The sequence below is a fragment of the Talpa europaea genome (genome assembly GCF_964194135.1).
Source record: "Talpa europaea genome assembly, chromosome: 11".
Taxonomy (NCBI): Eukaryota; Metazoa; Chordata; class Mammalia; order Eulipotyphla; family Talpidae; genus Talpa; species Talpa europaea.
This window is the reverse complement of record NC_140078.1, coordinates 16,676,462-16,703,153: the sequence shown is the minus strand read 5'-3', so window position 1 is coordinate 16,703,153 and position 26,692 is coordinate 16,676,462. Positions and strand designations below refer to the sequence as shown.

At 53.8% G+C, this 26,692-nt stretch overlaps 1 protein-coding gene across 5 annotated transcripts in view; it reads left to right on the top strand.

Annotated features, from left to right (window-relative positions):
- LOC311179668 (tyrosine-protein phosphatase non-receptor type substrate 1-like) overlaps nt 1–26,478 on the top strand; it is a gene marked incomplete at both ends in the record, with an annotated part of 38,037 nt that extends 11,559 nt beyond the window's left edge. Inside the window, 7 exons of one of the 5 annotated variants that reach the window (XM_084247065.1) lie at nt 6,357–6,716; nt 11,785–12,102; nt 12,639–12,962; nt 14,683–14,790; nt 17,650–17,674; nt 23,821–23,872; nt 26,212–26,478. In XM_084247065.1, coding sequence (XP_084103191.1) covers nt 6,357–6,716; nt 11,785–12,102; nt 12,639–12,962; nt 14,683–14,790; nt 17,650–17,674; nt 23,821–23,872; nt 26,212–26,478 — 1,454 coding nt within the window. Of the gene's footprint in view, nt 1–6,356; nt 6,717–11,784; nt 12,103–12,638; nt 12,974–14,682; nt 14,791–17,649; nt 17,675–23,820; nt 23,873–26,211 lie in introns of all 5 variants that reach the window. The other 4 variants (XM_084247064.1, XM_084247063.1, XM_084247062.1 and 1 more) reach the window with 4 other exon arrangements.
- Nucleotides 26,479–26,692: the final 214 nt, after the last annotated feature.

The following is a 26,692-nucleotide window of genomic DNA, read 5'->3' as shown; positions in this document are numbered from 1 at the left end:
CACCGTGGGGCTTGGGAGGCAGGAGTGAGTTAGTCTGATTCAAGAGGAAAATCAGTGCACGGCTGTGGTTGTAGAGCCCTGTTCACCTGTCTGGGAGCCCAGAGCACCCTCTTGGGAAGCGCAGAGCCCATACAGCCATCTACCTGGGGTAACCCCTTGGTGACCGCAGCCCCAGGGTCCGACTGCTCAGAACTCGGGCTTCGAGCTCCAGCAGGGCTCCTGCAGGCTGACCTTCCCGCTTCCCACAGAGCAAGTCAGTGCTCTCCAGAGGGTTGTGCTTCCTAGCCAGGGCGCGTCCGCGCACCACTTTCCTGCACGTGGTGGTCAGCCTTGAAGACTGCCCGAGGCCGAGAAGAAGGGATGGCATCCCAAGAGGGGCAGTCCCATGAGTAGAGGTGAGAGGGCAGGAGAGATCTGGGGCTGCCATGCAGGGTGCTGCCCATCAGGAGCCGATCACATGCTTGAGGGGAGCGTCCCTTCCACCCTCCTTGCACGGAGGAGCTCATAAGTGCCAGGCATGTTCGCAGCTTGCACACCCACAGGCGCAGGTACACAGACACCCAGGGTGCATACAGTGTCCCCACACATGCTGTCGTCCCTGCTCCCCAGCACTGTATGATCACACAAACTCACACATGCCACTCCATTGTACACATGCCCTCCCTGCACATGTGCACATGCACACATGCACACACCACTCCTGGCCCTTTCTCCCCACATGCACATTCACCCCCATGCTCACATCCCTCCCAGAAATTTGGGACATGCACATCCTCATTCCGCCGACATGCCCCACCTAACCTAGCCCAGCCCCCCACTGTTCGGCTATTTTCCTACACATAGTTGGCACCCCTCATGCCCTGTTTGCTGTCCTCCTGCAGATGCACCCGTGACACACTCACCATCCCTGCACACCGTCTCGTGCACATACCCATGTGCACCCATGCATGGTATGTGAACGTCTGTGCACACTCCTGCACCTTTTCCCTTTCATTACTGTGTACTCCCGCTTTCATCCCCACTTCACACTCCACACTCTTGCACGCTGCCTTCATCCCTATCCCAGAAGATGCCAAAGGCAGAGCCTGATGGGCTGCTGTGGGGGCAATGATCTGCCAGCACGGTGGTAACGCTGATATCAGGGAAGGGGATGCCAACTGCCCGGCCGCGGGGCTGCACTGTCGTTCCAGCCGTCATGGGACTGAGCCCTGGCACTGCCGGGGAGCTCCAGCTCCAGCCTCCCCCGAGGCTCCTGGAGTCTGTGGAGATTGAGGGGTGTCTCTGGCCTGTCCCCCAAGCCCCTGCCCCAGCGACCCACTGTTTCCAGGGCCTGGGAGACTCCCCTGCGGGCACCTGTCTGGGCAAGGCTGGCTCCTGGGAGAGAGGGGAAAGGCTGGCTCTGGAGGAATGGCACCCAGGGATCACGGTGGACCCGTTTCTCCCCCACCCCACCCCCCGCAAAGTTTTCATTCTAAATTGATTTGTTTTTTCCATTAGAAAAGCATCCATGCTTATTTTTGCACTTCTGATGAAAATTGTTTTCATCTTTTCTTAATCTCAAAAGCTACACATGAATGAACGCTGCTAATATATCTAATATATACATACCCCTTGCCCCCGCCGCCCCAAAGCCAACTGGTCAGTTCTCAGCCCCCTTCGACTGCATCTCCCACGCCTCATTCTCCTTGACAGACAAGACTGGGGCGGTGGCGCGGCCAGTCACAGGGAGAGGGCAGGACATGGGTCAGAGAGGCCAGCAGAGTCACTCAGTGGAGGGTTCATGCCAAACATCGTCATTTGAGCGATTTCTGTAAAATCTGTCTCCCCTGCTCATGTGCAAACTCTGGGGGCCAGAGACCTGCCGCTCGCAGCCCTCAGCACAGGGCTGGCGCGTGGTGACTCCAGTATCCATCACCGCCCCTGCGCCGGCTTCCTGCGTCCTGTGGCCTCCAGCTCCCTCCTCCAGCAAACACAAGGCCCAGTTACCACCCACTGTGTTGAAGTCTCCCAGGAGAAAACTTACAGGTGTTATGTCATTAATTTTATTCCAAAAGCATTAAATGTTTACAACCCCCACCTCAAAAAAAAACAAAAAACAAAAAACAAACAAACATAAAACAATTTCAAGGTATTGTTTACTGTAAAGTAAAAAGAAAATGTGTCCGCTCCCATCCTTGCTCCCATTTGCCAGACAGAAGATTCCTCAACATCATGGTGTTTATCACTGTAAACCTTTTCTCTAGACGTTCGATCGGTCAACCAGCAAATATTTACTAAGCAGCTACTCTGCTAAACTCTGTATCAGGAGCTGGGAAAATAGCCGTGAACAAACCAGACAAAATTCCTGGAGGTGGAGGGCTCATTTAAACAATGAACACATATGTAACATGCACATTATGTGTGTTGGTTTCTGTTATTACAAAATGGGAATACTGTGGCTCGTCTTTAATATCCATCCAGTTTAGAAACTGAAAATTATCCAAAATAGAAGGAGGGGGGAGAAAGAGAAAAACTCATCTGTTTTAGATTCATGACCCAAAGATAGCTGCATTTTATAGCTTTATAGAGTCCCTTGCAGTGTTTATTTATATATAGTTTCATTTTATTTTACAAAGTCATCATCATACTGAAATCACAGTTTTTCCTTCTTCTTTATTGCTCAAGTAATACAAACAGAAAACATAAAAGCAAAATCCCTTGTAAATCTACGACTTACCATTAATCATTGCTAATCTTTAATATCACACATACTTTTTTTTTCAAAAACTTGAAGTTTGGAATCACAGTGAGTCTGTACTCAGTAACTGACTGATCTCAGATTCATTCTGTATCAGTAATTATAACTCTACATTGTCATTTTGCTGGCTGTAGAGTTGGTGTCCTGTGGGTTCACCATTATAGAATCATATCGTCTCCTCCCCTTGGACATTAGGGTATTTCTGATTTTTTATTTTTATAATATGTTTGTACATTCCCTTAGTATCCTAGTATGATTTTGCATTGTTTTTATTCACTCCTATTTTCAGCATCAAAATGTTAATCACCATTATCTTTAATGGTATTCTATGAAATAATTATTTTGTTTTTATACTTTCTTGTTTTCTCTAAATGCTTTGCAATGAACAGGTTTTATTTGCATAATCATAATATCGTTTGAAATTATGCCATGCAAAAATTTCCAAATTACTAGTTTTCAGGGCAATGGCTTTTTTGGCTGCCTGGATCCATGTAGGGGCTAGACTGGCATTCACTTCACCTTTCCCTTCCATTGGCCATTGTGTTCGCCAACTTTTTCAAGATTGGGATGCGGGGACCCCATCCCATATGTGGGGTTATATCCTTGTGTAAGAGCCCGGCAAAGGCTGTGAGCAGCTTTCACACCTTGGCGCTTCCTGCCCAACTGCTTTCCCGGAGGGCTGTTCCAATTTCCACTCCCACCAGCAGTGCGTGAGAACGCCTGCCCAGCGCCAGCCCCTCCCAGACTTGCTGCAGGCCCCTGGACAGCTGCTCTCTGTGCCAGGAGGGCAGACGCAAGCCAGAAATGGCTTTGTCAGCCGTGCCAGCGTGGTGACCCCAGGCCCAGAACCACAGGAGTGAGTTTTAACAAGCCCGGTTCCCAGACAGAACCTGCCGAGAGAAAGAAAAGCAAGGAAGAAGGGAAAAACTCTGCTGGAAAAAAACACATACACAGATTAAAATAATATTTGGCACATACGCCGCACTTTTAAAATTCTTCAAACGCTTTATAAACACTAGCTAATTAATTAAGCTGCCTAAATCTGGCTGCAGTTGGTGGAGAGAACTCAAGAGGAGCTAAAAAATAAAGGGGGGGGGGGCGCGGCCCTACACCACTCCAGATTTTCCTATCGCCTGCCCGGGTGTGACTGCCGGCCTCCAGCGGCTCACAGGAATAGCCCTGCTGCAACACGCCGCACGCCCGACTCCACAGCCCCCTCTCCTCACACAGCTCCCCCACGGGCTGCTGACTCACAGCCTGTGCGGTGTTATTGAAAAGGATAATAATAACTGCCATTTATTACGCGCCCATGGGCCAGGCACAGTGGCAGGCTCCAGGCCTGTAGCATCTCCCTGTCACAGATGAGGAAGGAGGCTCAGAGAGAGCATTTGCCCCGGAGCAAGTAACTCCCTCCTTCCTTCCTTCCTTCATTAATGTGATCATTCAGTGTGTATTTATTGAGGGCCCAACAGACACTGTTGTAGGCAGGGGGCTGGAAACAGTTCTTGATGGGTGTTATGTCCTGGTGGCAGGGAGTGGGGGACATGGCAGTTCAGAGATCAAGGATGGAAATAAAGTATCTGTATTAATGGAACAGAAACTAAAATTTCACCAGCACCTCTGCGGCAGGCACTCACTGTCCACCTGTGTCGGAGGCCTCAGAACTGTTCAGGGCGGGGGTGGATGCCCGTACCCCACTCTGTGGGCTGGAATGGAGGCTCAGGGAGGTGGGAGCTGGGTTGGTTAAAGGGCAACCTGTGCCCCTGTCCCTGTGCTCGGTGCTTCGTCCAGGTGGCATTTCCGGTTTGTCGAGTCTCCCTGCTGGAATGCACACCCACTGGGAATGTTTTCAGCAGACCTTCCGCCTCCCCCACGTGCCTGCCACCAGCCTCCACGCCCTCCATGAACTCTGGTTTCTTCCTCTGCACCGGGTGGGCTGGCCAACCTCGGGCTGTCCCTCTGTGCCTCCTCCCGTCTGTGGAGGACCGGAGTGGCCGTGGCCTGGGAACTGACTGGAATGAGGGCAGGAGGTTAAGAGGCCTGTGCTGAGGCCCCAGACTTGCCCCTGTGAAGACAGCCTGGAGTCCATGGGTCTCCTTCCCCTTAGGTGTCCTGCCCCTGCGGTGGTGCCAGGCCCCAGGTTGGTGGGCAAATTCAGTCTCTCCTGCCCAGCGAGAGCAGGGTCTGCTCAGGGCATCGGCTGCAGCCCTGTCTGACACACAGGCTAAGGCGCCTAGGTCGGGACAGGTCAGGGTCACCTGTCGAGTCAGTGGTGCTCCAGGTGGAAACCGGACGGCCCGTCTGCACGTGCGCAGGGCTTCTGCGCCCACGCCTGTCTCCTCCACTTCCCTGCACTGCAGCCTCTGTCTCCCTCTCCATCTGATGTCTCTGTGCTTGTCCCCACCCCACCACTTCCCCAAGGTCGTTGTGCTCTGTCCTTTCCTCCACCCCCCTGCTGTGCTTAAACTGGGGGCCCTACTGTGCTTTGCTCTGAGCACCTGCAGTCTCACATCTTTCCCTGCCCATTCACCTGTTCTGGCCACACCCCCCTCTTCCTTTCATCTCTCTGCCTGGGGTCCCTGTCTCTGTAACCTAGTATTCTCCAACTTGGGGCCTCCGCCCCTCCCCACTGCTGCCCATGGGACTCCAGGACTCTGTAGCCCTCCAACCTGGCAGCCTTTGCAGCCTGACCTGGGGTCACCCTGTGTGTGTCCCCAGTGTCCCCAGCACCCAGCGCAGCCTGGCGTGTGAGGCTCAGCAAGGGTTGTGGGAGTGATGTCTCAGTGACAGAAACGTACGTGTGTGATCTCATTTTTTTTTCCAGAACAGGGCATAGGGCTAGGGGCTGTCTGCCTCTTGGTGGGTAAGGAGACTGACACCCACCACAGTGGCTAACCTAGGATATAAAAGCCACTTGTTGACACTGTCCTGGCCAAGGCTTGTGCTCGGCTCTCCCTGAGTGCCATGGAGACGGGGTCATAGTGACTGTGTCAGGTGAGAAGCTGAGGCTCCGAGGGCAGTAGAGGGACCTGCCCACACTGAGGGCGGCACTCACACCCGTGGGCGCCGGGCAGTCACTAAGCTCGTGAGCACCAGCCCCTGTTGCATCCGAGAGCACCAAGGTCAAAGAGCAGTAAGTCACTCCCCTCAGAGTCAAGGCTGCCTGCCTCTCCACTGCTCCACGGGCCCCTGCTGCTAAGTTGCCTCCCTGCTCTGGACCTGCTTCCTCCTTTGTAGAGCCCCACCCCACCCTACCATGCTGCCACCCACCTCTGAGCCTTGGCCCAGGCTGTGCCCTCTGTGAGGAACACTGTTACCCTTTCCTCGTAAATTCAGATTTGAATGCAAGCCCAGTCAGACATGGTGCATGCAGAAAAGGCTCAGGCACTAAACCTGCTCTCTGCCACCTCACTTAACCTCCCTGTGCCTCAGTTTCCTCATTTGAAACAGCCTCACATTACAGGCTTGCTGTGGGGGTTCCAGGGGATGATACCCCCACGTGCTGAGCTCAGGGCCCCCCTCCCCGAGGTGAGCACTTGTCAGCGGGTCCTTGTGATAACCCTGAGAAAGTCCACAGGGTCCCGCAGGATGAACAAGGAACCACTTTGCTTCCCTGCAGGAGCGGCCGGCGGGGAGGAGCTGCAGGTGATCCAGCCTGACAAGTCCGTGTCGGTGGCAGCCGGAGAGGCGGCCACTCTGCGCTGCACCCTGACCTCCCTGCTCCCTGTGGGGCATACTAAGTGGTTCAGGGGTTCGGGTCCAGGCCGGCAGTTAGTCTACAGTTTCAGAGGAGGAGAAGGCCCCTTCCCCCGGGTAACCCCAGTGTCAGATGCCACAATCAGAGACAACAAGGACTTTTCCATCCGCATCAGTAACATCACCCCAGCAGACACTGGGGCCTACTACTGTGTGAAGTTCCAGAAAGGGAGCCCTGACACAGAAGTGAAGTCGGGACCAGGCACGCAGGTCACCGTGAGTGGTGAGTACCGTGGGGCCCCCCGCCGGCGTGTGGCAGCAGGTCACTAACAATAGCCTTCATTTTTGAGCAGCTGGGAAACAGGTGTGGCTGTGGGTGCTGCTCTTTATGACCTGATTCTCAAGGCCACGTGGTCGTCCTGGCTCCGCAGCCCTTGCCTTTCAACCCCGTCCAGCCCTTTGGTTCCACGGACGAGGGAGCCAATCTCACCCCTGCCTGCAGGGAGGGGCCCTCTCAATGGGGAGAGTCCTCCTTTGCTCAGGACTTACTGAGCACCTACTGCCCTACTGTGTGCCATGCTCTGCTCTGGGAGCTGTGGAAGCAGCAGCCAACAAAGCAAGCAAAGGTTCTTCCAGAGAGTTTCCATTATCTTCCTTCCAGTGAGGAGAAATCCGTGCAGGACAGAGAGGGAGTTGGTTCAGAACATCACACCAAGAAGGAATTCTTAAGAGGCACAGACTTACTGTTTAGTCTGAGGGCCTGGTTGGAGGAGACACACAGAGGTGGGGTGTTTGCTCTGGGTCTGTCTGCAAGTCCTCCTGTGATTTAGGAACTAACTCACACAGTCCCTCCAGACTCCAAGCAGATCTGGGGTATCACAGAATGTCCCTCACTCAGGGAAGAGCTTCCCCAAGTGGGTGACATAGGGGTTGACTGTTCAGGGGATAAAGATGCCCAGGGAAGGTGTTCTGCAGAGGCCGAGGGTCCTGGCCCTGGAATGTCAGCCCAGGAAGGACCTTTACACCATCCAGCCAGACCCCCATGGTCAAATGGGATGTCAGGACCCGAGATCACATGTTCAGTGAGTGAGAGAATTGTTTTAGATTCAAGACCTGATTCCAGGCCAGGCTACTTCCTGCCCAGATATGGACACTGTGTCCTTGGAAGAGGCTGGCACAGGGAAGGAATGAGTAGAAGCACCGTCCTCATGGACCCAAGACCAGCATTTCTCCTCTTTGTTGGTTTCTCAAAGGCGGGAATGTCACATCACTCATCTTCAGACCCTGAGGCCCGTAGGTGAGGGAGAACCTCTCCCAGCCTTCAGCCACACGATCCCAAATCAAGCACCTGCCCCAGGGCCTGAGCTGCCCGTCGCCCACTGCTTCAACACTGCACGATGCTGCACACAGCGAGCCGGCCCTGTTTACGCGCAGCCTGGGTTGCAGGACATCATTCGCTCCTGTCAAGCTGTAAAACAGACTGCGGGATAGCCTCGCGCTCAGCTGCTCATGTGGGAGATGCCCCTGCAGGTGCCTTCAAGGTCAGGGATGCACATTTCAAATGTGCAGATATTGTCACATTTCCCTCCTAATTTTTGCAGCCGTCGAGTCTCCCCACATTTCCAGACAGGCAGGGAAGGTGGCTTATTCTGCTTTGCAGTTTACTCAACTTCCTGTGGTGGGTCCCTTGTTGGGGCAATCACAGCCAGTGAGTGGCTCCACGGTGCTCAGATCTGCTGTCTCCTAATGGGGCCCCTTTCTCTGCCCCAAGGCCCCTCCAGATGAGACCCTGGATGAGAAAGGAAGAAGGGGGAGAGGAAGGGAGCAGTCGGGCGTCAGATGCTGTCTCATCACGGCATTTGCTCTTATCACTGGCTGGGAGCGGTGGACCAGGTGCCCCTTTTATAGATGAGGACTCTGAGGCTCAGAGAGGGCGCCTGACCTGAGCTGCCAGGAGAGCTGAGATGAACTTAACTCACAGCCCGCGCTCAGACACACCCCACTGCTTGTAAAGTGAAGGGAAAGTCTGACCCTTTCTTAAAATCTTGTATCGTTCTGTTCTTCAACAATGAGCATTTTTTTAAAAGTCCTGGGAAGGAGGCAGAGCTGCTCTGCTCCCCAGATCACACGGATTCTGGAGAGTCTCATCATGTGCTGAGCTGCTCCTGAAGACTCGGCTCAGATGTGTAAAAACTCCCAGGAGGCTTCCCCCGGGTGTGCTGGGCCTGGTTGGAGGCCTGGTTGGAGCCTAGTTGCTCCTTCACTGAACACCCATGGGAGCAGCTCTGGGGATGGAGGTGTGGAGAGGGAGGGCCTTGTAGCCCCACCACCGTACTCCCAGCCCTGGCCCTGCGGACTGATACGAGGAGGAAGCATTTCCTGCAGGTGCTGGATCCACATGGGGCAGGAGCCCGTGGCTGCCTTTGTTGCTACAGGACCCCAGCCTGGGCACCCAGAGATGACTCCTCGTTTCCTGGAGTCAGAACCTCAGAGGAAAAGGGGGAGAGGTGGTCAGTGTGGGGTCATGAAAGTGGGGTGCATGTTCTCGTGGACATGACGGCTGGGAGGCTGCAGGAAGTTCCCCTGGACACAGTGGGGTGAGGAGGTGGCCTTCATCTCTCAGTCTGTCTTTTCACCTGCAGGATGGGGCTACTCATGGCGAGTGGGAAGAGGTGGCCCCTGTCGGCTCACCTAGCAGAGTAGCCCCCCCAAATCGTGATGCTTCAGGGTTAGTTTTCTGAACCTCAGTTTCCTCACCCATAGACGGGGAGCATCACACCAACTGCTGCAGGAAGCTAGGAGGCTGCCACGAGCCTGCTGAGGGCGACGGTGCCCCCTCCTCAAGCGTGTCATCTGGGGCAAGTCTCACTTTCCCCTAAGTCCTCAGTTTCCCCACCTGTGAAGTGGTGGTAACCACTGCTGTTGTTCTGGGGTAGGAGAGATTGGAAGCACATCTGGAAGACCCTCGATGTGCTGTGGCCGGCATCACTGAGTGTCAGAGCAGAGCTTGCTAGGACGGGCTGAGCTGACAGCCTGGGCCTACGTTCCAGCTCGTCTCCTTCCCGGCTCTGTGACCGCTGGGCCTCAGTGTCCTCATCTGTCAGTGATGCTCCCACCTCACAGCAGCTGCAGGGATAGGATGCGAGACACTGACGCGCTTGGGCAGTGCCTGGGCTAGAGAATGTCCCTCAGTGGCAGCCATGGTGGTCCTCCTCCTCTCCAGGCCTCTGGTATAACTGGGATGTGGCCTTTCAACTCTGGCTGCTCGTTAGGATCTCTGGAAAATAAAATCACCTGGAAAAGATCCTGGGCCTGACTCCATCCTGGAAATTCTGATTGTCAGACACAAGCCCGGGCAGAGACTGCTGATCACAGCCAGGCCCCGGAATCCCTGTACTAGAAGTTCTCAAGGTGACCAAGGAAAAGTTGTCTTCTTTCCTCCTGACAAGTGGTTTTCATGCTACTGGGGCCTGTTAACAGCGCTTCAGGGTGTGCTGCTTCCCAGTAGCAGGTTCCCATGATAGCTCATGGGAGGCCCAAGAAAATAAGTACGAGGCAGTGGCCTGGACACTCTTCCCGAGCTCTGCTTGGGCTGAGAGTGACTTGCCGCCCTGAGGAGGGACAGCCAGACTCCCTGTTCAGATTCCACTTTCTGCTGGGGAAACCTTCTCGTCTTAGACTCGTGTCTACAGAGGCTCTGGAACCGCCCCAAATACTCAGTGTAGCTCCAGAGCCCTCCCCACCTAGTTACAGCAAAATGCCACTGATGAAATCTGTCTTCCCTCCTTTCAAAATGTTCTACCTCTCTGTAAAGAGAAACCTGTAGGAAAGCACCTGTGATCTTGTGTGTGTGTTGAAAGCAAATTTGCCAAACTTGTTTCCTGAGAGGATTATTTTAAAAAACAGAGAGAATCATTTGGGGTTTCTCTTCCTTTTCTCATTCGGTTTTTCAGAGCTGCTGCAGGACTTGCCTCTTTCCTGGGTGTTTCCCCTGTGGGCCTTTGCCTACCCACCTGCCCCCCTCCGCCCTGACAGTCTCAGGTGGGTGGTGACCAGGACTAGGACAGTAGCCTCGGATCTGGTTGTCAGCACCTGCTGTGAACATGGCTTGTGTTCACTCCTCTGCCCGGGTGGAGCTTTGATCACTTTGCACAGAAACACACACGGAGACTCAAGGATGCAGAGCAGAGATGTGAAGTGGTCACTCACGTGGTCTGTCCTGCTAGTGCCCTTGACCAGCCTCTTTCCTCCTGAGCCTCATCCATGCATGGGGCCTGCTTGGGCCTCCCTCAGGGGCTACTGGGAGGATTAAAGGGCTGAGGGGCTGGGGTGTCAGCCAGGACGCTCTGGATAAAGGGTGACTGACCACAGCTTCTCCCTGTGGGACACCTGGGCTGCTGGCTAATTATGACTTACTCTGCGGACACCTCCTTGCTCTGCCCTCCAGTGTTTGCTGAGTTCAGGAAGCAAGTTAAATGTTTACAAGGGCAAATATTTGTGAATTTGCTGTCTTGTCTGTTGCAGAAGGTGGCGAGGAGTAATAGACAGTTTGGAGGCTCCCTGTAGGATCCGAAGGAGATCTGCCCTCAGTGATTCACTGCTTACGTGTTCTCAGGATGAGGGAGATGCTTCTGCCACTTTCTAGGCCTGTGTCTGTGTCTTTTCCCATTTAATGACTGAGAGACGCCCACCTTTGGCTTCCTCAGGCTCAGGGATCTTTTGTCTCCAAGCCAAAACAGAACCCAAGGAGGAGAAACCCAATTCAGCACCCCTCTGTCTCCTTTCAAAATCAGAGCTGGGCACCGATGAGACCTACTTGAGAAATTGTTTGAAATGAAAAGTTAGCAGTAAATCCCTCACCGCCTGCGGGGAGAGCTGGGAGACCAGGCCTGGGCTCATCACTGATCTGCGTTTCTTTATCTTGGGAAACTTGCCTCCGAGGCCTGCTTCCCTCATGCACCCGGGAGCAAGACCCTGTGTCCCACTTCACAGATGAGGAAGGGAGGTGCCTGTCCCCCTGCGTTCCTTTGTGAATGCTTCTCTGACTTTGGAAAGGTTCTGGGGGCTGGCCAGGAACAGCTATAGACACTGAGGTCATGTTGTTCTTGACCCCAGACTCTGGAAATTCTCTGGAGAGAGAGAAGGGGGTCTCTGAACCCAGGCCTGCAACCCTGTCACCATCCCCTGATCCTGGCTCACCTCTGGGAACCTGGGTGTCCCTAAATGAGGGTGATGACCCCCCAGCACTGCTAGAGACGAAACAATAATCAGGTGAAGTTATAAACAGTGTCACCCGCTTATCCTTGGTGGGAATGACAGTCACGCTTATTGTTACAAATTCTCCTTCATAGCCAAACCCTCTCTCCCTGTGGTATCGGGACCCGCAGAGAGGGCCACCCCTGGGCAGACGGTGACCTTCACCTGCCAGTCCCACGGCTTCTCCCCCAGAGACATCAGCCTGAAGTGGTTCAAAAATAGGAAAGATCTGCCAGCCCCCCGGCCCAACGTGGACCCCCCAGGAGAGGCCGTTTCCTACAACGTCTCCAGCACAGCCACAGTGCAGCTGGCGCCGGGGGACGTCCGCTCCCAGGTCATCTGCGAGGTGGCCCACGTCACCCTGCAGGGCGGCGGTCTTCGCGGAACAGCCAACTTGTCTGAGACCATCCGAGGTGTGAAACCCCCCCAGCCCGGTCCTGGCCGAGACACAGCCTGCTCCTCCCCTCTCGCTCCAGGCGCTGATTTCCCAGAGTCCAGTCCCCCCATCCTTGGCCATCACCAGCCCTGCATGTGCGGGTCACTCCCCGAGCCTCCCCTGCAGCTGCCAGGGCAGCACCTCCCACGTGTCCTGCAGTTTCCCGAACTTTCCCCACGGCCACCCCATCACCGGGCACCCCCTACTGCCCTGCCTGAGGTGCTTGGGGGTAGCATTTATTTGCCACAATGATTATGATCCCGCCGCTGCCTGCAGGGGCAGGGCCTGTTGATTTCCCTCCTGTGCCCTCCAGTCCTTGTGCACCTACTGTGTGCCGGGCACTGTGCATAGTGATCACACGCACATGCAGAGAGAGCCTCAGTGTTGGAGGCCGGCTGCCTGCCCAGCATGTCTCGGGTGACACCCCTGCGGCGGTGGGGGGCCAGTGACAGGCCTCCCCCTCCCCTGGGATCTGTGCCATAAGGTGAGAGCTTCTGCCCTGTGCTGTTACAGTCCCGCCCACCTTGGAGGTTTCCCAGTATCCCACGGCAGTGAACCAGGTGAATGTCACCTGCCAGGTGAAGGAGTTCTACCCCCGGAACCTACAGCTGACCTGGTTGGAGAATGGAAATGTGTCCCGAACAGAAAAGCCCTCAACTCTCCTGGAGAACAAGGATGGGACCTTCACCTGCACGAGCTGGCTCCTGGTGAACGCTTCTGCCCACAGGGGGAATGTCACCTGCCAGGTGGAGCATGACGGGCAGCCTGCGGTCTCCAAAACCCTCACCCTGGCGGCCTCAGCTCACAAGGACAAGCAGGACACAGAGGAAAACCCTGGTGAGACCACCATGCCAACTGACCTGAATTATTTAATTTTATTTTTTTAATGTTATAAGTAGTAATCCATGCTTGTAGAATAATCTAGAACTCCATAAAGAAAGTAGAATCTTAACGTGAGCTCCCTTCCCCCAATCCCCACATTTTAAGAGTGGCCACTGATGAGCGTTTGGGACATGTCTTTATAGGTCTTTCTGCATAAACACATGTAGAGCAGAGGGTGGGGGAGGGTGTCCCACTTGCGTGTCCTGCCCTTGCTGTCTGCACCTCACAATGACTACCTCCGCCATTCATGTCGCCATCCCCCACCTTGCTCTCTTTAAACCCCCCCAACCAGGGTGCCATAACTAGCTCCCTATACGGGGTGGCGCAGGGACTTGGGGCGGCGCAGCTTATCCCTGTGACCTACATCTTGTGCACATTCGGTTACCTGAGTGGCTGTTTCTGTGGGATTTCTCAAGGAGCATTTGCAGACCCAGTGAGTGCCAGTTAAGGCGATGATCAGCTGCCAGTCTTCTGGGGGAGTGAAAGGTGTCAGGTCTGACACTTTCCAACCTGTTGCCATGGATCTCGCTTCTTCAAAATGGCAGCCCTTGCTTGGAGTGTTAGTGTCACTGTGCAATGTCCCATTATCTGTCATTAGCATGGCTATGCCCGGAACATAGCATGCCCTTTAAATGGATAAGAATAGAGGTCACTTCTTTCTTTCATGCATCATTTAGGGGAGCAGGTGAGCTCTAAAGAAGCCTGGGGGCCCTGCCAGGCTGTTCTTGGCTGTCACCCAGATGAGGTTTTCGTAGGGTGAACTCTGCGTGGGGACACAGGAGAGGTGGATGTCCACTCTGGGTCTGTCCCAGACTCACTGGGTGACCTTGGACTAGTCAGTGCCTCTCTGCTTGCTCACAACAGTATTGAAGGAGATGAGCTTTGTGACCCCATAGCTTTGAGTCCCAGCTTCTAGGTACCATACTGTCTTGTGGAGGATCCTGACTTTAGGACCTGATCCTCATAGCACTCAAGAAATGTTTTCAGAAAGTATGAAAGAGTGAATTAGTTGGTTGATTGCTTGGTTGGTGAGTTAATCCTTGGGGCTATCCAATGAGTAGAGATTTGTTATTAATATCCGTAACACTGGAGGAAGCTGGTATTGGAGGGAGATCTGTTCAAGTTCACACCCTAGGGCATTGATTCCGACCCTGTTTCCGTGTCTTAGAATCCTGTGCCCTCATCTGGGACCTCCTGTCTGTGCCCCAGGGCAGGACAAGTGCCTGTCTTCATTTCAGGTGTCTGGGAACCGGAGCTCCTGTACCCAGGTTCCAGGCACAGATCGGGGACAGCCCCTGAGACCTCTCTAACCCCCACCAGCTGCTGTGTGATACCCCAGTTGTGATTTGGGGCTTCAAATGGGTTGTGCCACTGGGGTAGCTGCTCTGTGGTTCACTCCAGATGAGGAGGGACAGGCTTGTGTTTTTCATGAGCGAGATTTCTGCCCACCTCCCACAGCCAGAATTCCACTGGCACCTCAGCATGGCTTTTCACTGCTCACAGGTGACCCATGTGGGGTGACTATGTGCCAACATGGCTCGAAAGATCTGAGAAGACCCACTCATTCACATGTTCTGTTAAGGATGCCTGCCTGGTGGTGAGAAGGGACTATGGGCTTTCATTTTCATCATTTTTAATTTGCCAACCTGAAGCCTCTCTTCCCTGTGGTCCCCAGGCCCACAGGACTTTAAAACCGTCTTCATCGCAGTGGGCGTGGTGTGTGCCTTGCTGGTGGCCCTGCTGATCGCCACCCTCTACCTCCTCCGGATCCGGCAGAGAAAAGGTGGGTGCATTCCCTCCTCTACCTCAAGAGTTTGCCTCTGGGCTGTCCTTCCCAGAGTGAGCGACCCCAAGCATGCTTTGACCTACCTGTAGCCTAAGCTGTGAGGATTCCAGTTACTTCCAGTGACTAGAAACTCAGTGCCAGAGCTGACACAGCACCTGCCAAGCTGGATCCTTCCTGCAGCCTCCCCTTGTGGTTACAGGGTGGCCACTATTGCTCCGGGCCTTACATCCTCATGGGATCACTGCTGAGGTGGGGAGCAGTGAGCTGTCAGTGGCAAAAAGGGACTCAGCCACTCTTCTTATATGTGTCAGGGAGGAAACTGCTTCCCAGAGCCCCTGGCAAATGTCTGCCTTCCTCTACCATGTCCAGGTGATACCTTCAGCCCCTTGGCAGGAGGCTGGAAAGGAGTGGGGAGAATAGCCCCACCTACCGCCAAGGGTGTTGGGAGGATTAAACAGGTGACTCTGCGTAAAATGTTAAGAAAGTGCCTAGCCCAGAGCAAGCACCCGGCAGGTGTTAGCTCCTGTGGTCCGTTTTCTTTATGAGTCCTCACCCTGGAAAGTTCTCATAGCAGCAAGGTGTGCAGCCTTGGACTGCACTGCAAGAGGGTACAAGTTCAAAGCCAAGACATCGTCCCCTTGTTTGTGTGTGCACATGTGTGCATATGTGTGCGTGTGCATGTGTGTGTGTGTGGTTATTCCTGTAACAAGGCCTCTGACTTTGGAGTCAGATGATCCAAGTTCCCGACCCATGGAGTTTGGCCTCTGCAGGCCTCAGTTTCATCTGTGAAGTGCTAGAGCAAGCTTCCCTTAGAAGTAGTTACGAAACACAGATAGCTCCTGTGAAATAATTAGCTTTGGCACATCCTCAGACCTCAGAAATATACACGTTTTCTTTCCTGTTCTCGGAAGAGATGGTCTTAAGCCAGTGTGTCTGAAACTTTTTTCATGACAGGTGATAGAAATTCATTTTATGTCTCAACCCAGTGTGCACACCCCTGTTTATGAAACTGGAATTCTGATATTTTCTTGTTTTGTCATATTCTATACTATATTCTCTTAAAAATGCTGGTTGTGTCCCACAGCTGTAAAGAGCAAAACCCCTCTGTGCCCAGACCTCTGGGCTGAGCTGGGGTGGGCATTGGTCAACATCCTGCTCACCTCTGGCCCCCAAGCTTCCCTCTCTCCTGGGCTGGCTGGCTGGCCTCAGCTGTGAGTACTCGCCGAGCCTCAAGCTGCCCTCCGGAAGCTGGAAGGGGTCCTGCCAGATCTTCCCGGCAGTTTCCTTAAAGTTGCTGGAGCGCCCCCACACAGGAAGGACTCCTCTTGCAGTGGGAAAGTGGGGTCCGTCGACCACCATGGTGACAAGCCAGCCCACCAGATGAAGCTTCGTGGCACCCATTAGTGACCCAGGCCCCCTTTAGAGGCTCATCCTGGGACCACGTCGGCTCCAGCACGCCTGAGCTCATACCTTTGGCTTAGGAACTAGTGAGCCGTGCTCAGAGCAGAAATAGGGCTTGGAAGGATGCAGACACTGGAGACAGCCACCCAGCTCCTGAGCAGTGGCCTCCAGCAATAGTGACAACCAGCACTCAGCTCTTCTACGTCCCTGCTCTGTTCTCACCCCAGGCCCCTGCGGTAGTATAACTAACCCTATTTTCCAGGTGAGGGAACTGAGGCATTCGACTCAGGGTCTCACCACTGGTAAGTGGTGGCATCAGGATTCAAACCTGAGCAGTGGGGTCTCCTGGGACCATATTTGGGGCCAAATCTGCGCATGCTCCACCCTAATGACACCCCCTTCATCCTTCTTGGTTCCTGGAGGGGTCTCCTGGCCCACTACCTGAATACTGCATGTCCTGATTTTAACTCTATCACTTCCCAGCTTTGTGCCCACAAGGAGTCATCCAGTCTCTTGGGCGTGAAATCACAGAGGGTGATCGATGTCCCTGTTGTTGGGCTCTGAAACAACTTGTGTCCCAGCATTTTGCAACTTAGTGGCCTCCACTGAGACATTTGATGCAGAGCGGCAGCTTTCTGAGTGGTGGCCTCTTCTGAGAGTCCAGTGCTGCGCGGGCACCGGGCGTCCCTGCCAGCTCAGCACCTGTGCAGTGGCACACAGCCTCCAGCCTGTTGAAATGCAGCGCAGAGCATGTTGGAGTGTGCATGTTGCTCTTTAATTACAACGTTACAGCAAAGTGGGAGTCGAATGGTGGCTGAACCCCGCAGTTTCTCTGCGGGATGCCCCATATTATAGGCTTAAAATCTCTGAACTAGACGGACCCTTTTTTTCTTCCCAAGATCCTTTTTAGGAAAGTGGTGACATAAAAATAAGTGAACATCCAGCCCCACCCGGCAAGTCAGAGAGCTGAGCTCGCAGCTCCAAGAGGGGAAATGACCCACTCAGGGTCACACAGCAAGTGAGTTGGTAGCAGAAGTGGGGTCCACACCCCCTTGATGTGAAGCCCTGCTAGAATTGGTTCTCTAGCAGGGAAGGACCTGACTAGGGCCTAGCTTGGGTGGCATCTCAGGTAAGGTGTGTGACGAGTGGATGAGACCGGGCAGAGGGAAGGCAGCTGGCTCTCCCCATCTGAAGCTGCTTTGGGATCTGACTTTTGGCAACCTTTGGCTTTTTGGCAACCCCAGAGATGGGAAAACGGAAAGGCCTAGCTCACGGTCTTCCTCCCTGGAAGGTAGTGCCCCACCCCACTGGGGCGTTCATAGGGGTGTCCTATGGTTTGGAGAATCTGATTTCACCAATTCCTCCCAATGTTCCCAAAGGCACACCTTTGCTCAAAACCATTATGTCAGGTGTATTTCTAGGTTCAGTAACTGACTTTTGCTTCTTTTGTTTCAGCCAAGGGCTCCACTTCTTCTACAAGGTAAGTGCCTCTATGGGCTCCGATGCTTTTGCGATTGTGATTTGGTTGTTTGACAGCCCCGCAAACTGCAACGCCGGATCCACACCACAGACCCTCACTCGCATGCCAGTCAACATTTCTGCTTCCTTCCTTTGTGTGCTCCCTGCGCCAGGTCTGCTTTTGATTATTGTCTTGGTGCATGGAGGCGCTGATTTCTTCATGCTGTCCACAGGCAGGGAGACCCCCACCAAGTACCATTTGCACTGTGGCAGAAACCCCCAAGCGTCCTGCACATGCCACCCCCAGATCCAAGTTGTATGCTTTGCTCTTTGCTTCATGGAATCCCTCGGCACAGTGGCCCCGGCAATGCCAGGGTGAGGAGAGAAAGGACCTTCCCGCCGCTCGAGCCCACGGCCTGGTCAGAGGCTCAGGCAATGACAGCACATCACATTAGTTTGTGGAATCCTGTCTTCAGTGATACTTGCTGAGTCCCTACTATGGCCAGCTGTGTTCTGGGTGCTGGGGACATAGCAGTAAGAAGCATCAGCCCAGGCCTCCGTGGGGCTCAGATGCCAGAGAGAGAAGCCGGTAGTAAGGATGGAGATGAATGTGATGTGTCCGGCGGTGACAAATCAAACGCGAGGGCATGGAGACCAGTGGCACAGCTGTCTCAGGGGGATGGAGCCTCCTCTAAGGGGGGATTGAGCAGGCACCTGAGCTAAGGGTGTCCTGGCCAAGGAAGCAGGCGTGCAGGGCCTGGATGGGGTGTGTCAGGAGGCCGGTGTGGCTGGGGAAGAAGGAAGGGACGGGCCGGAGGGGAAGACCAGGAACAGGCCCACTGTCTCCCAGCCGAAGCCCGAGTAGCCAGTTGCTAACCCCGACTTGCAGCTTTTAGGAAGTCCCCCATCTCTGCCCCCAGCAGAGTAGAGGCAGCCCCTAACCTACTGTGTGAATGTACCTGCATGGAAACGTGAATGTTCATACTCAGGGTGATAAATAGATGCTGTAAATTGTTTGTTGGTTCGGGTCAGGCTTTGCCACCAAATGGGTTTTGCGCACCTTTTGATTTTTTGTTTTGTGAGTTTAGAATTGCAAAGCAGGAACCGAGGATCTGGAGTGGGGCCATGGCCTAGGGCGTGTGGTAGTTGACAGGACTGGGGGTTCACTCCCAGGAGCTCAAGGAGCCCGAGGAGGGAAATGATCTGACTGCTGTGTGGAGCTCAGGCTGTAGGAGGTGAGGGTAGAGGCAGAAAGGCCAGGGGAAGCTGCTGTGGTGACCCAGCTGGCCGGGCCCAGGTGGTGGTATTGGCAAGAGATGGTGAGAGTCTGGAGTTAATTTGAGAGAGAGTTGTCAGGACTTGCTGATGAGTTGTACAGTCATGGACAGTCTCAAGTTGGGGTCCCGGGGGTCCCGTGTCCTGTGTCAGGGGCACTGATTGCATTGCCAGAACTTCACCCTCCACCCCCAAGGGACTCTGAGAAGCGTGTGTTCCTTTCTGCCTGGCAGCGTGAGTCCCTAGCGCCCTTGGGAGAAAGCCTGGCTTTCTGCCTTGACCTCCACAGATGGCTTCCTGGTCTGAGCCCTGTCCGACTTCCCAGCCTCCTCATCCCCTGCCCAGCAGGCAACTCTCCAGCAGAGCAAGGCTCTTCCCTGCTCCTGTTGCTGTGCCTGCACTGAGCACAGTCTCCAAACCAAGTACACTTTTCCTAACGACAAGATTCGGCTTCTACCTTTTGCTTGAGAACATTCAATGGCTCCTGTGGCCCTCAGCATAGTCCATAGACCCTACTGAGTTGCCCGAGCTCCTGTGGTCCAGTCCTGGGGACGTGGACTGTCTCACTGCTGGCCACTCCTCAGCCCTCGCATCTGTGGCTCATGCTGCACCCCTGCACCCCTCCCACCGCTGCATCCCCACTGTCTTGCTAGCCCTTCACATGGACCTCTCTCCCTGAGATGTGCCCCCAACCCTGCTCATATACCGCCCAGGGTCTCATAACTCTGGAGGTGACAGTTACAGCTGGCTTGATAAGCAGCACCCCCTGGGGTTATGCAACATGGAGGCTAGAGTGGGCACCCCTCCTTTTACCTCCTTACCTCCTGCTTCTCCTCCTGGGCCCAGCAAGGACAATACCTCCTCCAGGGACAGGGCCTCTCCTGGTGTTCCTGCACTGACACCCCAATGTGTTCAAGGTGTCTCTACACTTGTCCCCATATTATAACCATCTCCCTTGAGGACAGGGACCATTACCCTCACGTTCACTGCTAATAACTGCTGAATTGAAATGGAATAGGTGCTCAGTAAATGTTCGTTGAATGAATGAGTGAAGGAATGAATGAATGCCTTTCCAGGCCACTCCAGCAATTACTAATCTTCATTGAATCCTTAAAACTCTCCCTCTCAGTGGCTTCATCCGAAATACAGAAAGATCTCTCTTGTTTCGCTTTTATTGTTGTCATTATTTTCACTTGTCTACTCTCCCCAGTTAGACAATAAGTTCCTGGAAGAAAAGGGCAGTGTCAATAATAGTAATGACAACAGCCTCAGCAGCTAACATTTATCGTTTACTTATATTCCAGGAACTGATCTATGCTTTTACCTATATTAGCCCACTGGTGATTTTAATTATAGCAAAAACCCTGTGATTTACTACTGTCCCATTTTAATAGAACAGTTCTCAAATTTGAATGTGTAGCAGACAGAATCCCCTGGAGGGCTTATTAAAACACAGATTACAGGGCCCCACCCCCAGGGTTTCTGATGAAGAACTGGTATTTTTAGCAAGTTCTCAGGTGCTGCTGAGGCTGCGGTTTCTGAGTCAGACTTAGAGAACCCTGTTCTACAAAATTACTGTCCCTTTGAATGGCTGTGGAAACTGAGGCTTAGGGAAGTCGTCACCCCCCCTTCCCCGGGGGCCCCCTAGCTAGTGAGTGCTGACTGTGACTTCACCCCACATTTCTCTGACGCTGCCTCTGACGCTCTTCAGCTGCTCCGATGCCTCTCGCTGCCTATTTCTCCTTCCCCAGAGAAGGCGAGCGTTTTCTGTTTTCTATTTTTCCAACGTGAGCCTACCAAGGGAGCCGTGAGATCACTTGCTCCCTTTCATCTCTCTAAACCAGAGCAATAGCTAGTGAGTGGTAATGGTGGTTTCCCGTCAGCGGCGGCTTCAGTCGCTGGCTGGGATCAGACACTTTCCTGAGGACGGCAGGTAACAACAGAGCACCCCGGGGAGGGTGTCACAGGGGGATGCCGCTGCTTTGAGCTCAAAGGGCCCTTCAGGCTGCAGGGCTGGTGGACAGACTGGCTATTTCCGACTCCCTGGGTTAGAGCGAACATGCAAAACATTGTCTGTAATCTTCCTAGCTCAGACCGGAGAGGAATGTGTCTCTGCTCCCTTAATTGGGCACTGGGGTTCATTCAGTCTGCCATTTGCTCGCTTGTCAGATATCCGCTGCGTTTATTCTTAGAATATTTAGGGCTTCCCTGATTCTTTCATTTATTCACTGGATTGAGCACAGCTTAGTGCTAGGCCTTCAGCTACAGGATTACAAAGGGGAGCAAAAAGACACCCCGTCTCGTGGCCCATCTAGGTGAAGGGAGAGGTTTTCATCCATCCATTCATTCACTCACTCATTCATTCATTCTGCAGTTGTTCTGGAATGCTAGTACCGTGCCAGCCCTTGGCGAGGTGTTGGGGCTGCCATGGGGAAGGAGGTGGGCTGCTCCTGCCCACATGGGTCTCCTGACCCTTTGGGAGGCCAGTGACCAAACAATCCAGGAGGTTAATACACGAGGTGATACAGCTGCTAACAAAATAAAATATAGCCAGGCAGCGAGCAGAACAGGGGGGTGGGGGCGGCCAGTCTGGAAAGGCTTATCTAAGGAGGTGACATTTAGGAGGCAGCTGAAGTTGGACAGGCTCCAGCCATGGGAATATCTGGGGCAAAGCAGAGGGAATGGCTGGTGCCAAGACCCCAGGCAGGAGCAGTTGGACGTTGTTCATGGAACACGGGGCTGGGGCGGGGAGGCCAGGGCAGCTGGAGTGAATGAGTGGAGGATGGAAGGGTGGAGCACTCAGTGGGGGCAGGTGACATGGGCCTCATCAGTCAGGCTATGGAGATGAATCTTGAATCTCACTGTGTAGTGGGAAGGTGTAGGGTGTTTTCAGCAGAAAAACAATGTGCCATTACTTCTGTCTCACAGATTTTACAGGCAGAGAATGCCATGCAGAGTGGCAGGACTTGAAGTAGGGACCTCAGGGAGGAAGCGCCTCAGGAAGCCAGGGATCTAGGATGGTGAAGATGATGAAGTGGCTGGTTTGGTAGACACTTTGGAGGCAGAGTCAACAAGGCGTGCTGTGGATTAAACTTGGATTAGAAAGAAAGAAAGATGAGCCAAGCACAGGGAGCAGTAGTGGCGGTGCCACTCACCAAGACAGCAGAGACCAGGGGAGAGACAGTCAGGGAAAAATGGATGGTTGTTTCCAGTTGGCGGTATACACTGAGGGAGGGGAACCAGGCTTCTAAGAAATAAGTCTGGAGGTTCCGTGAAGGTTTTCTTGAGAAAGGACGGTTTAAAACAGGATCTGAGAGGCAGGAGTGAAATAGATGACGAGGCAAGGGAGACTGGGGTGCAGAAGCCCTGGGGCAGCCGACTGGCATTCATTCTACCCACTCTCGAGCACCTGTACCCATGTGGAAAGGAAGCATAGCAGGCAGACAGACAGACACATAAGCCAGAAGGAAAACATGCAAGAAGGCTGGAAATCATCACCGAGGAGCAGCCCCAGTAGCAGCCCCTGTCGGAGTTGACACCTTAGTCTTGTCCTTAAGGATACGTGAAGGTTAACCAAGAGAAAAGTAGCTGAGGGGGTCACTTGAGGCTGTTGTTGACACATAAAATATGTCATATCAAGGAACTCTTTGGAAATACTTGGTGGGTAGCTAAGTGGGTGGTGGGCCTGGGGGCGTTAGAAGGGACTGGATCCGGTGGGCTTACCAGCATTTGGACTTGAACCAGAGGCAGTGGGAGCCCCTGGAGGGTTGGAAACCAGTGGGGTGCCGCTAGATCTGCATGATCTTCCTCACCAGACGGTGGCCCTGCTCCTGGAGGGCTATTTCTGTGGCCACGTGAGGCCTGTTGTGCCCCAGAACTGCTTTCTGAGCCAAGTACTCATGCCAAATCCATTAATAACCCCGCTGCCAAGCCCTATTGCTCATCTCTGACATTATCCAGGCTAACATCCTCTGAGTTGCCGCCTTGAGAATTTACACAACTCCCGCAGAACCGGCCTCTCTGGCTTGCTCACCACCTTGACCATGACCCACGGTGAGCCAAGCCACGGCCTCCAATTACAGAATCAAGTGCATGAATAGCTTCTTTGATTAACCAAGACTCTTGGCCCGTCTCTGTTCTTTCTTAAATCACACCTGGGTGTGCATAATACAGAACATTTGAACAATGTGGGAAACTATAAAGCAGAAAAAAATGCCACCCAAAGACCCCTGCTTATAGCACCCCTGTTTCCTTTCATCGTTCCCCACACGTTTTTCATAATTGAGATCATTCCACAGAGTGATCAGCCTTGCTTTTTCATTTATCAATTTAATGTGATCATTTGTGATTAAAAAAAAATCCTCACCATAAACATTTTAAATCTTTATCTACAAGTCTCCCTAATTGCCTTAACCAGTCCCAATGGGCAGTGCTGGAAGATCGGAACTGCCCTCCCCACCCCGCCCTGTGACCAATGCTTTTATGGAGAAAGCTTTTCTCTATTTTTGAATTAAAAAAAACAAACAAACACAAAAAGATGTGCAATTATGAGTCAAAGGATGAGGACAACTTCCCACTTCTCGATTTGGCCCAGCTGCTTCGGTCAAGGGTTCCACCGGTTGCCGCTCCCACCAGCAATGTTATGCAAGTGCCCCTTTGCCCAGGCCTTCCCCAAGGATTTGAAAGATCCTTGCCATCGAGTGGCTAAAGAAAATAATAGTGCATTGCTTAAAATTCCTTCTTAGTGGGGCTGACTGAGCCCGTGGTCCAGACACCCCATACGCAGCTGTGTCCTCCACCCATGGGAAGTGGGTCCTGAATGTTATTCTTATTGAGTTGCATGGGCACAGGAGATAGTGAGGATATTTTTATCTTTGTCTCTTTCCTTTTTAGGTTGCATGAGCCCGAGAAGAATGCCAGAGAAATAACCCAGGTACAGTCCTTGGTGTGATGCCCTTCCCGGGAAACTCAATGGTGTGATTTCCTTGCATGGAGAGGTGTTGCAATTCCTGTTCTAAATTAAGACTGCCTCCCTGGGTGGGAGGGTAGCAGTAGGAGGAACCTTCCTTCCCCCTTTTGCTCCAGGTTCCCTCCTTCTCCCTCCAGGGCGCCCCAGTCTGTCCTGGCCACCTGACTGGTGCCCCGGGCCACACAGCTCCAGGGTGGGGCCCAGTCACACAGCATTCTGTGTAAATGATGCCTCTGGGGTCAGCCTGCAGCCCCCCCTCAGTGAGGAGCCTGTCTTTGGGCCTGGGCTCACCAGCCGGGCCAGCCTCTCCACAGGAACTCATGCTTTTACCGCCTCCTTCAGCCCCGTCCTTATCCCACAGAGCAGCGTAGGCCTGCCAGACCTCTCTCCTTTGCTGATGGAAAGACCCTGTGTCGTTAATTACTTCATGCCAGGGCACCCTCCCTCGAGCTGGCAGTGTCTCCTCGGTGCTGCTGAGGGATTTTGCCGGGAGCAGTGTTGGCTTGCGTCCGAGAAAGCTAGCCCTGCTCCTCATCCACTGACACCGGCAGACCTTGGAGGCAGAGGCCTCCTCTGCATCTTGTAAGGAGACAGGCTGGGCCCTGAACCCTGCACGGGAGGTCACCAGCTGTCCTTGACATTTTCCTGGCGCTTGTCATTTTCGATGTCATCTGTTGAAAGCTCGGGGCTAGGAAAAGGCTGGTGTTTATAGGCTGTGACCTGCTGTCCTGACCAGCACGGCCCCTGGTGGCCCCGGGTCCCAGCTCAGTAGTAATTACAAAACAAAACAATTTCCGATCGTGAGACGGGGTGGGGGGGTGGGGGGCCTCCCCCCAGTCATTCTTCCTCTGGACTGCTTTCTGGACCTTCAAGGGAAAGGATGAGAAAAATGGGTCAGGAAAACTATAAAAATTCATAGTCAGCCAAGGCTTGCTGACCACCTACTGTGCCTGGCCCCAGGTGGCGAGCAGTGGGGCCACCACTCACTCCTGTGGAGCTTGCCACCTGCCTTTGGGTACCCAGGGCCAGGCGAGGCCCTTGCCGGGAAGAGAATTTGATGCTGTTTGTGTGGGTGTCGCAGAGGAGTGGGTGCACCAGCAGGGTTCAGGACAGAGAGACTCGGGGACAGACCACAGCTTCGGAGTCCCATACGCTTTGGGCCTTCTCCAGCTGTGTGACTTTGACCATTGTCTCCCTGGATTTCAAGGGTTTTTATCTCTAATTTGGGGTACATAGCTGTTCCCTCGCAGGGCTGTGGTTGCATGGTGCCTCTCGCTATTGGACCTGAGATCTTCAGTGATGGTGGTGCCCCGTAGCAGTGCTTGCTTGTAGCTGCTGCCCACGCTGTCCATGGCATCAGTGCCAGGCACAGAGGCAACCAACTTTGTCGTTCCATTTTAAGGTGGCCCTTGTGGGATAAGATTAGCACAGGGGAGATTTCCCCAAGGGCCAGGTGGTCGGGGATTATGAGCATATATTGAACAGTCGCCACATGCCAGGCTCCCTTCTAAGAGGTTTACCTGGATGATCTCATCCGATCCTCACAGCAGCCCCACAACAGGTACTATTGTTAGCCCTGCTTTATATATGGGGAAAGCAAGGCCCAGAGAGGTTATGGGAATTGCCCATAGTCCTCAGTGAAAGAAGACAGAAGGAGGATTTGAACTCTGGCCTCTGGACAGCAGAGCCCTCCCCTCCTAGCCAGCTGGTGCCTCTTTCTCCCACAGCCCAGCAACTCTATCTCTCAGTCCCCGCGTTCACCCTGAGTGAGGCTGAAATGGTTGTCTCCATCCAGCCCCCGAGTGAATGCACCCATTCATTCATTCACTTACTCGTTCAGCATCACTTGGGCTCCTGTGCCAGCCATGGTTTCTGCATCGTAGCAAATGCTGTGTGAATATTTGTTGAGTAAATTACTAAATGACCAAATGTCCCCACCCTTTGGGGGATCAGCGTTTACTCAGGTCCCAAAACAGACATGGTCCTCAGTGGCCGATGCTCTCGTGGAAAACACGGCTGAGGAAGCACAGAGCAGGAGCCCCGCACCGTGAGGGCAGGTCTTAGGATGAAGCCAGGCTTGCGCTGAGATTTGCATGGTACATTGGGTTTCATTGCAAGGAGGAGGGGCAGACAGTCTAGGCCGAGGGCAGAGCATGGGGAAAGGCCAGACAGAACCGCAGGAGGAGGTGACATTGAACCAGGACTGTGAGGTGGCCGCGCTGGCTTTAGGAAGATCCATTGGAGGAGGACACGCTGGGTAGGTGAGTGGCTGGGCTCTCCAGAATGACCCCCCCCCCCCCACCGATCTCATTTAGATCCAGGAAACCAACGACATCAACAACGACATCACATATGCAGACCTGAACTTGCCCAAGGGGAAGAAATCTGCGCCCCTGGCTGCAGACCCCAACAACCACACGGAGTATGCCAGCATCCAGACCGGCCCCCCGCCTGCAGCCGAGGACACACTCACCTATGCCGACCTGGACATGGTCCACCTCAACCGGGGCCACAAGCAGCCAGCTCCCAAGCCTGAGCCGTCCTACTCGGAGTATGCCAGTGTTCAGGTCCAGAGGAAGTGAAACGGACCGGCGCCAGCTCTAGGGTCTGTTCCCGTGAGCCTTCCTGTCCCACACGGGGCAGCCGTGATGAGAACAGCCAGCCCAGCTCCTGGAGGGTCGGGGTGGCACAGGCCCTGGAACCCAAGGGTGAGGGTGGCTCTTGTCTCCCCAACCCTCGGCTTTCCACCATTTCAGGGCAGCCACACCCCCGGTGTTGCTAGACAGGGAGGCTGAT